At 42.4% G+C, this 17,172-nt stretch overlaps 1 protein-coding gene across 4 annotated transcripts in view; it reads left to right on the plus strand.

The window, feature by feature from the left end:
• Positions 1 to 17,172, plus strand: part of gbf1 (golgi brefeldin A resistant guanine nucleotide exchange factor 1) — a 135,792-nt gene that overhangs the window by 116,225 nt on the left and 2,395 nt on the right. For 3 of the 4 annotated variants that reach the window (XM_042501786.1, XM_042501785.1, XM_042501783.1), the window contains 10 exons: positions 863 to 1,088; positions 2,624 to 2,781; positions 3,731 to 3,980; positions 9,920 to 10,140; positions 11,329 to 11,479; positions 14,051 to 14,181; positions 14,373 to 14,474; positions 15,957 to 16,070; positions 16,403 to 16,580; positions 16,770 to 16,940. In XM_042501786.1, coding sequence (XP_042357720.1) covers positions 863 to 1,088; positions 2,624 to 2,781; positions 3,731 to 3,980; positions 9,920 to 10,140; positions 11,329 to 11,479; positions 14,051 to 14,181; positions 14,373 to 14,474; positions 15,957 to 16,070; positions 16,403 to 16,580; positions 16,770 to 16,940 — 1,702 coding nt within the window. The remainder of the gene's footprint in view (positions 1 to 862; positions 1,089 to 2,623; positions 2,782 to 3,730; positions 3,981 to 9,919; positions 10,141 to 11,328; positions 11,480 to 14,050; positions 14,182 to 14,372; positions 14,475 to 15,956; positions 16,071 to 16,402; positions 16,581 to 16,769; positions 16,941 to 17,172) is intronic. The other variant, XM_042501784.1, reaches the window with a different exon arrangement.

Below are 17,172 nucleotides of genomic sequence, written 5' to 3' on the forward strand. Positions count from 1 at the left end.
TCAACATTGTTTTGGTATTTGGTTTGTGCTTAGAGTTAAAAAAAAGAAAAACACAGTTTGAACTCTTAATACAACAGAAAATCCAGTTTATTGAGTGCATTAAAATGGTTATCATTTAACTTCTTATGACTTAGAAGGTGGGGATCTACCTTTTCCATATAGTCACATGCTATTTAAAATCGCACTTGCTCATTTATGCAAATGGTATGACCAGTGGACACAAAGGAAGATCCATGTGTCTGAATGTCAAATTTAATTTTTAAAATAACATTTCACAAAGCAGAGGATTTGTACTGTTGTGACCACGATTGTGGGTGTGGAAATACGCTGGGTAATGAAGAAAAAATGTAAAAGAGAGTATATATATTTATTAAGTATAAATATTTAAATAAATATGTTTGAATTGGCTATTTATTTCTGAAAAAATCACAGAATATCAGTGGCATTTACAATAGGGCCTCTGTACAAAAGTATTGAATTGTTTGGGTTTGAACTGAGCTGATGTTGAAACCAGGTACTTCACTACTTCACTACATCAAAAAAAAAGTCTCTAAACTTGTTGTCCTGCTCACTTTTGACTGGCTAACAAAATTGTTTGGTCTACTTTGGTGGCAATTCAGACCTGGGGACAGGCATTAAGAATAACTGTAAAAATAGCTAATCTTCTAGCTGCTGGTCTAATTTGCTTCTGTGGGTCATCTAGAAGCATCAGTATCACATTGAGATGATGTTATAGCCAGTTCAGTTGTCCCTGTAGCTGCTTGAGGGTAGAATTAGAGAATGTACACTGTACTTTAAAAGCACAGTAAGATCACCATACTTGCATCCAATGATGATCTTCTCTCTCCATGTGCACCTATAGGTTCTCCACTCCCTGCGTCTCCTGCTGATGATGAAACCTCATGTGTTGTCCCGGGTCAGCAGGGAGGTGGCCTATGGCCTTCATGAGCTGCTGAAAACTAATGCAGCCAACATTCACTGTACGAATGACTGGTACACGCTCTTCTCCCTGTTGGAGTGCATCGGAGCCGGAGTGAAACCTCCTGCCTCTTTCCAACTCACCTCCAGCACCGCTGACAATGACACAGGTTCAGTATTTCCCTTCACATCATCACTTTGTGTCTGACGGGGATGTTACTGATGATCACATGTTAAACCCAAGTAGGGATGCTTATACAATGTTAAGTCTTAAAGTAATTATTTTAAGGATTTTTATTTCATAAATGTCAGTCAAGTCATATCTATGGCAGCATTATTAGCTGTATGTCAAGACATGAGGAAAAAATGCAGTGTCAAGTTACAGCAGCTTCACATTAAAAGCATTTCACTGGTGAAACATTAGACTGTTATTATTGTAGTCACAGAAAATGAAATGTGTTTGTCAGTGAGCTTAGCACTTAATGTGATCCTTCATCATCCATGCATAGACTTAACAAGACAATGATCATTTTCATCATTTTTTAAGTTACAAATGGCGCAGGTAACAGGGCTGCACACCTCCAACTCTCCATTTCACTGTGCCCTGCTGTCTGCAGACCCAGGCCATGTGCAGAGTGAAATCAGATCATGGTTGCTCACAGAAAAAGGCCAATTCTTACAAACGCCTTGATTGAAAAAAACAACAGTTTGTTTTGCTGCATCTAGTACTCTCTGAGCAGTAGTATTAACTCTTTGATACTTAAGCAAATTGGCTTGATTTCTTCAAAAAAACAACTAGAAATAGCCAAGAAAGAACAAGAAATTATTAAAAAGTTACAAGACCTCAAGAAAGTATTAAAAAAGAAATACTTTTTTCCTTTTTTTGGGCTAAACAGCATTGACTGTCAGTAACTACAGGCGTCACCAAATCAACCAGGACTGAAATCTTCCAGATTAGATAACTGAGATTTTTCTGGAGAAGTAACCATTGACATTGACTGTATTTTTTCTTTCTTAAGCAACTTGTGGGAAGTTTACATGACTAATTTTGTACTAGTTATAAGTCAACAAATAAAAAACACAAAGGATTCACTATTTCCACACCAGAATAGTATTCTTTACATTATCTGTAAGATAATAAAGTTCACAAAACATACAATTAAGCAGTTGAAAATACTTAATTATGAAAATCCATAAATTCCAGGAGACTTTCCTTTTGGTGTATGTTAAAAGTCTGAGGTGGAGGGAGGTTGTGTTTGGCTGGCTCTAGCATCTGTAGGAAACTCCATGTCATTGTTGATGGTGGTAAAGAATTCTTATTATTGAAATGAGGAAATATATACAGGTTGTTGTCCGTACTCATTCCCACAAGTTTAAGACAATGCTGTTAATATTTTTACAGGGTTTGTTTTTTTGTTGCAGATATTTCCTTTGGACTGTTTGAGTTAACAATTAGGTGTAAGACAGTATGTTTGCAAAAGGCTCATCCATTTAGTTTTTCTTTAAATTGAGTTTTTGAAAATTCCTTGAAAATTAGCAGATTGTTTTAAAGTGCCTGTGCCAAAAGGTGCTGTTGTTGAATGTACAAAAAATGTTGATTATAATATAATAAAAATTAGGAGCATTTGTGAAAAACATATTTTGACCCAAATTTTTGTCTTGCAGTCCAGACATTGAAAAAATCTTTTTTACTGTATGTCTCCAGGAGCCCAATCGGATAGCGAGCTGCAGTCTCATCATCTCAGTGAAGTGAGCTCAGACCGAGGCTACACGTCTGACTCAGGAGTCTACACCGAGCACAGCAAGACCAGGATCCCTCGTTCCGCAACAGATGTGGATGTAGCAAGCAGTGGATGGCTTGTGGTGAGAATGCACTCTCACACACAAACACATAAATTATCACATATGTACAGCATACCTATATGATAACAGTGAGACACACTGTATACTGTTAATGCGCAGTCATTTGAATACCTCAGTCACATGAAAGCCAGTCTAGTACCAGTATTGGAGTACTGTCTCAAGACCACTTTTTGAAGGTCTGGACTCAGACTCAACAACATTTTTCCCCTATCTTGAATCTGTTTAAGACAAAGAGGACCCAAAATTTGATTTCAGTACTGGTCAAGATCACATCCATGGAAACATCACTAACTGCCTGTGCAGAGTGTTGGAAAATTCCCCACACATAAAATTCACTGTTTTCAATTATATGAGGGCATTTTTCACATTACATTGATACACACACTTCTTTATACAGACACACACTTCTTACAAAGTGTGGTGATAAAAGAGGTGGATTAAGAAGAATCTTCATTTGTTTTCTTAGGTCTTTTAATGAGAATGTGAATCTTTCAGCTCAGTTTGAGGAGTGCTGATGGTTTGCATGTTCCACATTTTGTTGTGTGCCATTCAGTGTGAGACTTTACACTTTGGTCATGGTCATTACCATGGGGCAGCATTGGCTAAGGAAGCAGAGCAGTTAGTCCATTAATCCGCAGATCTGGGGTTCAATCTCTGGCTCCTTCAGTCCACATGTCACAGCACCTTGGGAAAGACACTGAGCCCCAGTTTGCTCTTGATGGCTATGCTGTGGGTGTGTAAGCAAGTAAACTTGGCCAGCAATGTATGAATTTGTGTCTGGATTTGGCATTTAGTATAGAGAACATTGAATGGTGGAGTAGATATTTAGCATGATTTGGTCTTGGTTCAGGTGACTTGACTACAGCACTGTCTGGTGCTCTAACATAAGTAAAAAATAAATAAAATAAACGTCAGTGTTTGTATTCCTGTAATTTGTATTTTTTTCCAGGTTGGGAAAGATGACCTGGAGACGACAAAGACCCCTGCAGCAAACTCTAAAGCCCAGCTGAATCACCCACTGGTCAACCAGTACAGTCTGACACTGGGTCAGGACCTGGGCCAGCACGACACCAAGTCTCTCATCAAGTGTGTGGAAACGCTCTCGTTCATCGTCCGTGATGCTGCCCACGTCACCCCTGACAACTTTGAGCTTTGCGTCAGAGCCATTCGAGTGTTTGTGGAGGCCAGCCTCAACGGAGGTGAGACTTTTTAATTCCATGGGAGCTGCTTAAAACACCTCAGGGACTAAAATAAAACTTACAAAGTTTGAACAACAAAAAACGTAACAGCAAAACAATGCCCCCCTCCCGACTTCCTTTCCACTCCCCTCAGCTTTCTTTCCTTAAACCACACCCATTTCCATCTTGATCTCAACTACACACCTGTAAAGTTTTTATAAAAGTTTTTATCTTGCACAGTTTAGACTTTATTGCATATTAACAAAATCTGTTGTCAGACAGACAACAGACATATTAGTACCTGAAGAAATACTCAAAATGTCTTCCCTGTTTGTTCTTGCTATTATGGTGTCACCTGGACCACATTTTAGTGATTGCTTACACACACAAGTACACACACACACATTCAGCAACTTCAGTAAATTTATACATATACATACACACATTATATATATATATATATATAATATATATATATATATATATATATATACACATCAATCCATCCATCCATCCATTTTCTTCCGCTTATCCGAGGCCGGGTCGCGGGGGCAGCAGGCGGAGCAGGCGGAGCAGAACATTCTAGACATCCCTCTTCCCAGCAGCGGTTTCCAGCTTCATCCTGGGGGACCCCAAGGGTTCCCAGGCCAGACGAGGTATGTAATCCCTCCAGTGTGTTCTGGGTCTGCCCTGGGGCCTCCTACCAGTAGGACGTGCCCGGAACACCTCCAGCAGAAGGTGCCCAGGAGGCATCTTGATCAGATGCCCGAATCACCTCAACTGGCCCCTTTTGACGCGAAGGAGCAGCAGCTCCACTCTGAGCTCCTTCTGGATGTCCGAGCTCCCCACCCTATTCTTAAGCCTGAGCCCAGCCACCCTGCGGAGGAAAATCATTTCGGCCGCTTGTATCCACAATCTCATTCTATCAGTCACTACCCAGAGCTCATTGACGATAGGTGAGGGTTGAAACATAGATGGACTGGTAAGTTGAGAGCTTCGCCCTCCAGCTCAACTCCTTCTTCACCACAACGGTCCGGTGTAGCGCCCGCATGACTGCAGATGTTGCACTAAATCGCCTGTCCAGTTGACGCTACATTCTACCCTCACTCATGAACAAGACCTCGAAATACTTCGCATGGGGCAACAACTGTCCCCCTACCCAGAGGGGACGATCCACCGATTTCTTGCAGAGAACCATGGCCTCAGATTTGGAGGTGCTGACTCTCATCCCGACCGCTTCACATTCGGCCGCAAACCGCCCCCATGCATGCTGAAAGTCATGGTGTGAGGGAGCCAACAGAACCCCATCATCTGCATAAAGCAGAGATGCAATTCTGAGGTCCCCGAACCAGACCCCTTCCTCCTCCCGGCTGCGCCTTGAGATCCTGTACATGAGTATCACAAATGGGATCAGAGACAAGGGGCAGCGCTGGTGGTGGCCAGCACTCACTGGGAACGTGTTTGACTTCATGCCAAGTATGTGGAAACAGCTCTCACTTTGGTTAAACAGGGACCGTATGGCACGCAGCAGTGAGCCTGGTACCCCATATTACCTCAGTATCCCCCATAGGACTCCCCAGGGACAGGGTCATAAGCCTTCTCCAAATCCACAAAACAAATGTAGGCAAACACCCACTCCCATGTCCTCTCCAGCAGTCTCGCAGGGGTAAAGAGCTGATCCATTGTTCCACGACCGGGACGGAATCCGCATTGTTCCTCCTGAATCCAAGGTTTGACAATTGGTTACAGACTCCTTTCCAGCACCCTGGAGTAAACTTTCCCAGGAAGGCTGAGTAGTGTGATACACTGATAATTGGAGCACACTCTCCTGTCCCCTTTTTTAAAAATGGGAACCATCACCCTGGTCTCCCACTCCACAAGCACTGTACCCGACCTCCACGCGACAGGGAAAAGGCATGTCAGCCAAGACAGCCCAACAATGTCTAGAGCCTTCAGCATCTCAGGGCAAATCTCATCCACACCAGGCGCCTTGCTGCCGAGAAGCTTTTTGACTACCCCAGCGACCTCTGCCAGAGCTATGGATGGAGAATCCCCTGTGTCTTGAGACTCTGCCTCCTCCATGGAAGACGCAACAGCAGGGCTCAGGAGTTCCTCAAAGTGTTCCTTTCACTGCTCAACAATGTCTCCAGTCCAGTTCTCCTCCCCTGTTGAGCACAGCCTGAGACAAGCCCTGCTTTCTCTCCCAGAGACGTCTCACAGTTTATTAGAACTTCTCTGAGGCCGACTGAAAGTCCTTCTCCATGGCCTCCCCAAACTCCTCCCACACCCGAGTTTTAGCTTTGGCGACCGCCTCAGCTGCAGCCCTTCTGGCCAACTGGTACCTGTCTGCTGCTTCAGGAGACTCCTGGGCCAATAAAGCCCGAAAGGCCTCCTTCTTCAGCCTGACGGCCTTCTTCACCGCTGGTGTCCACCAGCGGGTACTCTAGTTGCCGCCTCGATAGACGACCTTCTGACCACAGCTTCTAGCAGCTGCCTCCACAGTGAAGGTTTTGTACAAGGACCACTCGGATTCCACGTCCCCAACCTCCCCCGAAATGCACGAAAAGTTCTTCCGGAGGTGTGAGTTGAAAACCTGGTGGACAAGGGCCTCTGCCAGACGTTCCCAGTTCATTCTCACTACATGTTTGAGTTTACAGGGCCTGTCCGGCAGCCTCCCCGCTACCTGATCCAACTCACCACCAGGTGGTGATCAGTTGACAGCTCTGCTCCTCTCTACACCTGAGTGTCCAAGACAAATTGTCGCAGATCAGATGATACGACCACAAAGTCAATCATTGATCTTTGGCCTAGGGAGCTCTGGTACACTTATGAACGTCCCTATGCTTGAATATGGTGTTTGTTATGGACAATCCATGACTAGCACAAAACTGCTGTCTGTTTCATAAGCACAAACAACGGTCAGAGACCTCCTCTCAGCGACTTGCAGCCACATCAAGGTGACCCTCTCATTCTTCAGGGAGAACACCAACATAGCGGTGCTCAGCCGGGGACTTGTGAGTATCCCCACACCCGCCCGGCACCTCTCACCCTGGGCAACTCCGGAAAAGGAGAGAGTTCAGCCCCTCCCCAGGGGTACAGTTCCAGAGCCAGAGATGTGCCTGGAGGTGAGCCCAACTATATCTAGATGGTACCGCTCCACTTCCCTCACAAGCTCCGGCTCCTTCCCGCCAGAGAGGTGACGTTCCACGTCCCCAAAACTATATATATATTCTGGGGGTGAAATTAATACTATCTATTATACCATTGTTGCACATGGTGACAAATGACAAGCGCTTTTGCACTTTTTCACTTATTGCATTTACATGTTGCAGAGGTCAGACCCTCTGTGTTCTGTTCACACCTTTATATCTTCCACTTATTTGGGAGATTCTGATGATGCTTAACATGTTACAAACGGCCTAACTGTTACTTCTGTTTTTATGCAGTGGATCTCTTTATTTTCATTCATCATGCCACCCATTTATAAAGTGTTTCTTCCTCTGTTCAACAGTTGCTGTGTCACGTGTAATAGTTCACTTTTTAGACATGCTGTACATGCACAGCTGCAACTAAAAACATCTTTTTACACCTGAAGTCTGTTTTTTTAGAATCTATGCGCATAAATGTTTGAAGTGAGATATTTAACCCTTTGAAACCTGAAGCTACATCACTTTTTGCTTTTTAGATGCCTTTCACAATTAATTAAACCTTTGAACCCTGAGCAGATTCTTTCAAAAAAAACCACGGCAAAACAGGCAAACAGCAACTTGGCGAGAAATAATCCATTGCAAGAAATTTGCAGATTGAGAAAAAAATCTATATTAAAAGCTAGGGGAAAATGTCTGAAGAAAAAAAGACAAAGCTAGGGAAAAATTAGATTTATCATAAGTACATATGATATATCATATCATATATTATATTATAATAAAATCTTAAGCACCTTTTCCTAGTCATTTTTGCATTGTTTGTTTTTTATTTTTTCATTTTTTCTTTTTGTTGTTTGTTTGCTATTTTGTTTTTAACCTGATTTTTTTGTTAATTTTCTTGCACTTTTAACTTTTAGACAGCCTGACAGGTTTACAGCAGCCACCCTCTGCCTGCAGTCTGCTTTGTGTTCTGCCCCTCTTCCAATGCAGTGTCCAGCCCTGTATTCTTCTCCCTCTTCCTTTCTCCACCCTTTCACCTCCAGCCTCTTCCCTCCTTTTTTCCATTCAGCCCTCCCTGTGCTGTTTGTGATCTACTGATGACAATGATTAAGGTTAAGAAATAGTAGAGGTGCTCTTATGCTTAAACATAGCTGATGGCCTATTCATTTTCTCCAAGTGCTCTAGGCCATTGGACACATGCTGTCAACTGAGCTGTACACAGACAAAAGACATGGGTCGATCAAAGCACTGAGCTGAGGCACGGCACTAATCTGCAGGAGATACTAATGGAAAGTGCAAAACCTGCTGTTACCCTGTTCAGCTTCTGTAGTCTCACTTCTTTTTTTTCTTTTTAGGGCCTGAGCACTGACTAGTGCGAGGACCCTGTTGGAATGCAAGGAATTATTAGTGCCTGAGCAGCGAATGGTGCAAGGACCCTATTGAAATTGTTGGAATTATTAGGGCCCGAGCAGCAAATGGTGCGAGGACCCTCTTGGAATGCAAGGAATTATTATTATTAGGGCCAGACCACAAAAAATTTGTAGTTTGTACTTTGTGGTTTCGCAAACAGGCGTGGCAAAATGGCTCCACAGTGCCCCTTAACTTGTAGCCCCAATGGCCTGCTTTCATCTACAATTACAAAAATGTATCATGCCCAGATGCACAAAAAAGCCTCTTGGACCCACCCCCCAAACCCAACAGGAAGTCAGCCATTTTGAATTTTGTGCTAATTTTTGGCGATTTCGGGCCTCGTGCTTTTGCCATCTTGTCCTACAGGATTCATCGGATTGACTTCAGAATTGGTGTATCCATTCTCAATGCCTTGGTGATAAAAAGTTATCAGAGGTCTGTGCAAAACTTTTACAGTTTTCCCGTTATGTGGCGTACAATTTTGATGTCTTGCCGTACAACAGGACATTGTTGTAACTTTGGTGTACATCGTCCGATCTGCCTGAAACCTTATAGGTTTCATAAGGGTCCCGCCCTAAATGAATCTGTATGACAATATTTACTAGTCATAATAGCGCCTCCTACTGGTAACAGGTAGTAACCCTTGAGGGACAATTATCATTGGATTTACATGAGACTTACATGGTTTGGTCAACAAATGATGTACACAAAGACATGGAATTTCTCTCTCCTCCGCTGCCACCTAATGACCACTTGAAGTACTACACCATGTGAAATAGCTCACTCCAGGGTCCAAACTCTTTGCGTATATTATCTGACTTTCACTGAAATGAACAACATCTTTAGCTTGAGTCCCACCAGTAACCTGACATAGGTGGAAGTGAGAGGGTTCGTTCATGCTGCATGCAGGTTTAATTTTAAATTGTGGTTTTAAAATAAATGGAAGGTTTTGCAAATGGCCCATAGCTTAATGGTTGTTTTGAGGATCCGGCCATATGGGATGTGATTTGTTCATGATAATGGACCAGAAGTTTTTCCTCTGATCTGATAGTGAGAATGTAAGTAAGGTGTAGGAGAATGGCAGCAGCATTGCAGGTAGGTCGATCATGGGCTTCGCCTGTGCGAGCTATAAAAAGAAAAAGGCAGAAAAACAGAGGTGCATTCATTGTTTTCAATCTCAATGGCACTGCAGTTTGTATACAATACAGGTGAAATACTCAGCTGCCTGGCTCTGTGTCACATCCCCAACAGCATTAGGAGAACATCTTCATATTCAGGGAGCTGCCTAGTATAACCCACAATCAGTGAATTAGAGTTGTTTCAAAATACTCATATTTACTTCATATTTACAAAATAACAGTGGGATAACAAATGCATGCTGTTTTTGTAATTTTCTCCCCTCAGGTTACCGCAACCACGACAAAAAGAAGAGCCACAAGTACGACTCCTCCAAGTCCCGGATGAGGAAGAAGGCAGGGGGAAAGGACAAGGAGGGTGGCGGTGGTACGAGGCGGGGAGGCAGCCGGGCAGCCAGTCAGCGTCTGTCACGTTCCCACAGCGACGAGGAGGAGGAGGAGGGTGTACCAGCCAGTTACCACACGGTGTCATTACAGGTTAGTCAGGATGTAAGTACAGCAGCACCCTTTACCCTTCTACCTTCTGTCGAGTTGAGCTCAGCATCCTGTTTCACTCACATGTGTTTCTTATTCAGTGTAGTGTGTAGTGTCAATTTTAGTCCATACAGCACTAAATAATTCTTTACAGTGGCTGGGTGATTGTGGCATCAAGATGTAGGTGGGAAACATGGCTTTGGCTTCTAAATAGATATTCAGAGTAGATGTAACTTCATATGATGGCCAAAAAGAAAATATTATGAAGCATTCCTCACAGCTGTCAACAAAGTAGCCTATATAGTCATTGAGCAGAACATGAAATCTGCCCTGAAAGTATTCCAACTGTCCTCTGTTTCTGGTCTGGTGTTGGCTTAGGTGGGAATATATTGCTAAAGGATAATAACAATGTATTGTTAATAGGCTTGGGCAATTACAATATTTCATAACTTAATACCTTAAAAAAATTATTTCAAAACACACTTTACATGTCAGTGACCATCCTGAAGGGCGTATAATAATGAGCCTCAGTCTTTATTAGAAATCTTTACTAAATAGCAAACCTGATGGATTTGAAACTCACTTCTAGCTGGTGGACTTCTAACTAACTCAAACTAGTCAAAAGTTACAGAGACATCATGTATTGTCTGTAATGTACAGTAAGATAGTGTTAGCTGATTTCATCGAATCATTTAAAGAAATAAATGTATTTACGGTAGGGATGTAACAATACATCACAAGGCAGTTAAAAATCGATACAAAATATGTGAGATTCAAATCGGTGAAATGAAAAATGAACCGCGATACTCTTTTTGAACAGCAGGGGGCATAATCTACTTTTGACGTTACTTGCACGACCTGCCACATCACTACGTGTTCAATGTCCTACGTCATGGCCAAGACTAGAGACAGCTCACCAACGTAAATAAGCCGAAGCAAGGGCTCTGTGAAAGGCGGTATTGAAATAGAAGATGTACCATCTATTTCTATTTGTACCATCCCTAATTTAGGGCATAAGTATTTGGCCATGCTTGTTGCTAAAAGTAAAAGATTAAACCTTAAAATCTGGATATATATTTGTTCATACCCAGTATTCACTCAGCTTCACTTGACTGTATCATCATCCCACACTTATACTGTAGAAATAAGTCATTACATCCTGCTGTTGATAACGCATGTGTTTATGTGTGTATGTTGGTGCAGCTCTTAGACCTGATGCACACTCTGCACACGCGCGCTGCCAGCATATACAGCTCCTGGGCAGAGGAGCAGCGCCATCTGGAGGCTGCAGGCAGGAAGATTGAGGCCGACTCCCAGACTCTGTGGACAAGCTGCTGGTGCCCACTGCTGCAAGGTAGGCCCTTAGCACAATGTACACCACATACGATATCTTATGCTGGCCAGTACTACAGCTCTTTTATATAGCACTTCTGTAAAGCTTATAATGTTATTTTTGTTCGGACATGGTGAGTTTTGAAGCCGTACTTTATTATGGTGTTTAACTGGAGTTTATTTGGATAAAACAGCAAAAATCAAATGGAAATAATAATGATAAATCTGGTTTATAATTAATGATAACAGAATGATGCAGGTTCACTAGTAGAACAGTTGAGATGCATTTGCATTATGACAGAACCGATAACTGCTAATATGAAAACTGAGCATGAGAACTTTCTAATTTTTCAAGTCATTAACATAGCCGCACCTGTTTGAAAGGATGCTAAAAAATGTATCTTTTAGAATATGAATAAACATGATTTGTCTTGATGACAAACTCCATTTGAGTGTTCAAAAGTAATGACACAAATATGGCTGAAGGGTCTGCTACAGAAGTCAGACTGAAAAACTGTAATCCCTGAATCCTGCTGCTCCACACATCTGTCTGCTCTCCCGAATTCAACGTATTACTTACTGTTGTAGCAAGAGTCGACTTTAATCAATCAATGCACTGATTGGCCTAAAGTGGACCTTGGAGAGTGAACATTGATCACTAACTGGCATCTTCAATCGGCCACAAGGGACAATTAAGGGCCCTCTCTACCTGAGGGGCTACAAGAGCCAATCAATGGCTCATTAATTATTCACCGGCATCTTTAAGTGGCCACAAGGGCCATTAAAGGGCCCCCTACACCTGAGGGGCCACAAGGGCCAATGATAGCAATATAAAGGGTCAGTTAACCATTAATTACTAGTGGACAAGTGGAAAGGTCACGCACACACCAGGATGGCTCTGTGTGTGTGTGTGTGTGTGTGTGTGTGTGTGTGTGTGTGTGTGTGTAAAATTGTCCGTTGCTATGGTAATTAATGGTCCATCTGCATGTTGCTATGGTAATTAATGGCCCAACTGCACTAAGGCAGTTGAATTTAATGGAAATGTCCCTGTCAAACTCGTCCTTTTTACAGCCAAAAGTTTGCAGCAGCCAATTTCCAGAAATTTCTCAACTGTATTGTATTGGAGTAAATGGGGAATTTTTTGGCTCTCCCTTCCTTGGAGGCTCCGTGAGCCAGCTGTGTTGGGTTGTCAGCTTTCAAACCTACTTTAATCCAACCACTACAAGTTTTCCTACGTTGTTATGTAGAAATTGTGTGTATTGACGGCTAGCTATGGGAGTAGCTCCAATTTATTCTGAAAATTTTGAGATTATTTTTCAGCTCCTCTGCACTCTAACAACAGAATGGCTTTGATCTGTGACGAGAGTTCCGCCCATAAGAAACCATTGTAAAATCTGAAAACTTCTGAAAAACATCACAATACATTAACTACAAATTCGTAAAAAACATAAAAGTTATCAAAATTTCCATGTAGGTCAACACAGTCCATGACCTGGTGAACCGCTTAAAGTTTGAATCATTTCTCTACGTCAGCGTATGGCCATGTTCTATGGTCTCAAAGAGTCATGAACTTGAGCTCTTTTTATGTCGATTTCTGGAGGCTCTCCATTTACTTTGAATGGGAAATTTTTGGCAGTTTTTTGCAATTTTCAGGAAAAAAAGCTTTGCAAATATCCACAAAAAGTCATAGCAATGGATTCCCAATCAAGCCGCACATTTTGACGTATGTTTGGTATGTCCCGCAGCAAAGCTGTAGCGGTGCAAAGTTTTGGCAGAAGAATAAGAATAAAAATAAGTATGACGAATAACAGATAGCGACGGGGCCAATTGTGGTGCAGTGGGACGAGAAAATGATTTATTGGCTGATGTTTATTCACAACATGAACGAACATATTTTGAAAGTTATTCCTTCAGTTCCTTCATTTGCTCAGGAATCAATCCTATGTTAAGCCCTGCCCCTCTGTGATGGAAAATAGATGTCATTATACACCCTATACTGTAGCCTACTGTACCCTATACTGCACCCTATTCTGCACCCTATACTGCACCCTATACTGCACCCAATACTGCATCATTTAATATTCTTGACGTTTTGGGGGGAATTTAATGGTCATTTTAAGTCTGCAATAGAATATAAAGAGAAAGCTTCCTTTTATGGCTATGTAAATTGTTACAATAATTACATAAAGTAATATAACTGTGCAGTATATGCAGTAAAGCCCTCTGGGGCAAACTGTGTTTTGTGATAATGGGCTTTATAAATAAAATTGAATTGAAATTGAAACTAAATAAACACAAAATTATTGTATACATTTATTCAATTTTTTAACTAATCTCCTGGTTTAAGGACACATTCCCGGGTACCCTATATACTTGATGTACTGAGCAAGCATTATTTAAGAATGAACTGTCAGTGCTCCTCGGTGGAGTTTCTTCTTCGTAAATATATCTTTGACAGTATTTTTGTAGCTTGAATCTCCATGTCACTGATTTTGAGGAGACCAACACAGTTTATCCTAGTGCATTCACAGGCTTCCAGTCAGTTTGAAACTCCACCACGGCTTATTGTGTGTTATATTGTTGCCTACTGCAGGCATTGCTTGGCTGTGTTGTGATGCCAGACGTCAGGTTCGTATGCAGGCCCTCACCTACCTCCAGAGAGCGCTGCTGGTCCATGATCTGCAGACACTCGATGCAACAGAGTGGGAGTCCTGCTTCAATAAGGTAAGAAAGCGGAAGCAGGGGTTACATGTCTGCTCTTATCATCACATGCTCTATCTGCCCTGGTATTATTAATCCACAGCAGCCCTTTGCCTTACACTGTTCATGTGTACTTGATGTACGCTGATGTACCTAATGTAGTGTGTGTGTGTGTGTGTGTGTGTGTGTGTGTGTGTGTGTGTGTGTGTTAACAGGTGCTTTTCCCCCTGCTGACTAAGCTGCTCGACAACATCAGCCCAGCAGATGTGGGTGGTATGGAGGAGACTAGAATGAGAGCCTGTACACTCCTATCAAAGGTACAAAGCAACACACACACACACACTAGCAAATGCTTTCACATGAGCAGATGATTTGGACAAGGGATGCATGATATTCGATTTGTAAGATGTATATAATATGTAAGAAATCATTTGGCTGATAACTGATACCAATATTGGTACCAAGTCCATCCCAGTACATTTATGGATCCAAATAAATGGTGTATATGCTCATCCCTAATAACTGGTTGTTATATGCAACTGTGAACATTTTCAAAGCGGTTTGAAACACCACACTGGAACGTCATGACACCGTGTCCCAACAGAAAGCCAGTGTCTAACTATCACATAGCTTCGCGACACACTGTAGCTCTCTGTCCGCACTCAATCCACGAAATATGCACCTCTGTTACTTCATGTAAACAAACCTCGTAGCTATCAGCTGTGTGCTTGAGATCAGACCTGAGACAAAAACAATTAAAAGATGGATGAGTAACCAACTTTTCATCTTCCTACGTTTGTAATGTCTCCTTCTAGATCAGAAAACATGTTGTATTTTTTGATGTTCACTGGAAATTACATACAATATAGCCAACAGCAAGAACCGTTAGCCAAGCTTGTTTGTAGCGATGGTCATTTACCTCAGCAGAAAATGTCATCTTCCTGGCAATCTCCCTCCAGCCAGCTCACACTGTGTTTAAGTTTTTGTAGTGAAAAAATAGGTTGCATAAAAGTATGTCCTCATTTTAACTTCATGAATCAGCCAGTCCTTGTCCACTGCAGCACTTTCAAAGTGAGCATCAGGTATAAATAAGAACACAGCATCCTACAAATGTTCAGCTTACAAAAGTCTCTGCAGCCAGAAAGGACAGGGCTGTCCTCTTCTTTGCATACAAAACTTTGTCATATTGGCAAAAATTTTGTATTTTTAAAAAACGACCTGTATCAACGCCTCTTTGTTGAAATTTGATCTCTCTCATGTTTGACACCGCAGTAAATTACACACGGACTGTATGACACTAGTTGCTCCAGTATTAAGCTTGCTAACATGAAATTGTATTAATCATGCTGTCATATTGCGTGTTATTAATGCAGTTTTAGTCTGATTTAACGCTGTGACTTAGGCAGGTGACATACAGTCTAATGCCGGTTGAGCCGGTTTGCATAAATTTACCTGGTTTCAGCTCGTACACCAGACCGGACCAGCAAAACAGGAAACCTGCCTAACCCTACAGGACGTATCATTTGATAAAGTGGACATGTTTCAAGTGTGACCCTGCACCACATACTGTCCTCGTCCCTTATTAAAACACCGTATCCAGTGAAGTTCAGCAAACCTTATATCTTAGCACTCAAGATGTTAAACAAAACTTAACTGCAGCCAACAAGTATAATAACTAAAACTTTTAACCTGGGACAAAATAATGGATGATTTGCTGTTGGTTGTGTATCTGTGTTAACTGAGCTCACTGTTGAGGCAACAGCTGTTGCTCATGTGACTGTTGTTTTCCGTTCTTCCAGGTCTTCCTCCAGCACCTATCTCCTCTGCTGTCCCTGCCTACCTTTGCTGCCCTCTGGCTCACAATTCTAGATTTCATGGACAAGTATATGCATGCAGGATCCAGTGATCTACTGGTGAGGATAGTGATGGGACACACAGTGTTAATACTAAAATACAGTAATGACAGATTGGACTGATAGCTGATGCCTTTGTCCACATGTGGAGATCAGTCAGTAATTCCCCTCTCCCCCCACCTCTGATATGTGCTGTGATGTGTATATACGCTGTGGATTAGAAGAATTTTCTCAAGAAATGAAGACGCAAATAATCCCTCAAGTTCTCCAAAAATGTCAAAATTACGTGGAACAAAAAAGATTATATTTGCCAGAATGATAAGGTCTGGTAGTAAATGGCAGAGTGACTGTGTGACCTTGCTGATGTGTTGCCTCTGTATTTGTATGTGTAGTTGGAGGCCATCCCCGAGTCTCTGAAGAACATGCTGCTGGTGATGGACACAGCAGGGATCTTCCACAGTGCTGACTCCAGGACAGGATATTCAGACCTGTGGGAAATTACCTGGGAACGAATTGTCTGCTTCCTGCCTCACCTGAGGGAGGAGCTCTTCAAACAGACTGTCATACCAGGTACGCAGCAGACATACAGAGATGGCGGAATATAGATTGTGTTTTTTAGCTTCACACCATTGTATGTCTTAGACAAAACAATGTTGTGAGAAGGTGATCAGCTTGATGCTTGTAAAAGGTGCGTTTTCGTTTGTTGTGGTACCAGTGGCTCAGTGGCAGAGTCTCCTAATCAATCATCTTCACTTTTAGATCCTGTACCCAGTCCTCCAGCAGAGCCTGTGCAGCCGACACCCTCAGCAGACCAGCCTCCATCTCCACATGTGTCTCAGCCGCCCTCCCCAGTCCCAGTTAGGGCTGCAGAGACTCAGACCCCCAGCAGGCCAGCATCACCCCAGGAGCCCCTCACAGCCAGTGCCAACGGTAAAACCCTGATGTTTCTTGTTTCAGCATATCTTATCACGTACTCTGTGATCAGCATGCACCACATACATGACAATGGCATGATGTTTTGGGGCATGCTGCACATAGCTGGTACTGGGTCAGTATTCAGTGTCTGGTGGATTTCAAACTACAACTACAACTGTAAAACTACAGAAGCAACTGAACCAAAAACTACAGATAAATCATTCCACAGTCAGAAAATATGTTTGAT

The sequence above is a fragment of the Plectropomus leopardus genome, chromosome 15 (genome assembly GCF_008729295.1).
Source record: "Plectropomus leopardus isolate mb chromosome 15, YSFRI_Pleo_2.0, whole genome shotgun sequence".
Lineage (NCBI taxonomy): Eukaryota > Metazoa > Chordata > Actinopteri > Perciformes > Serranidae > Plectropomus > Plectropomus leopardus.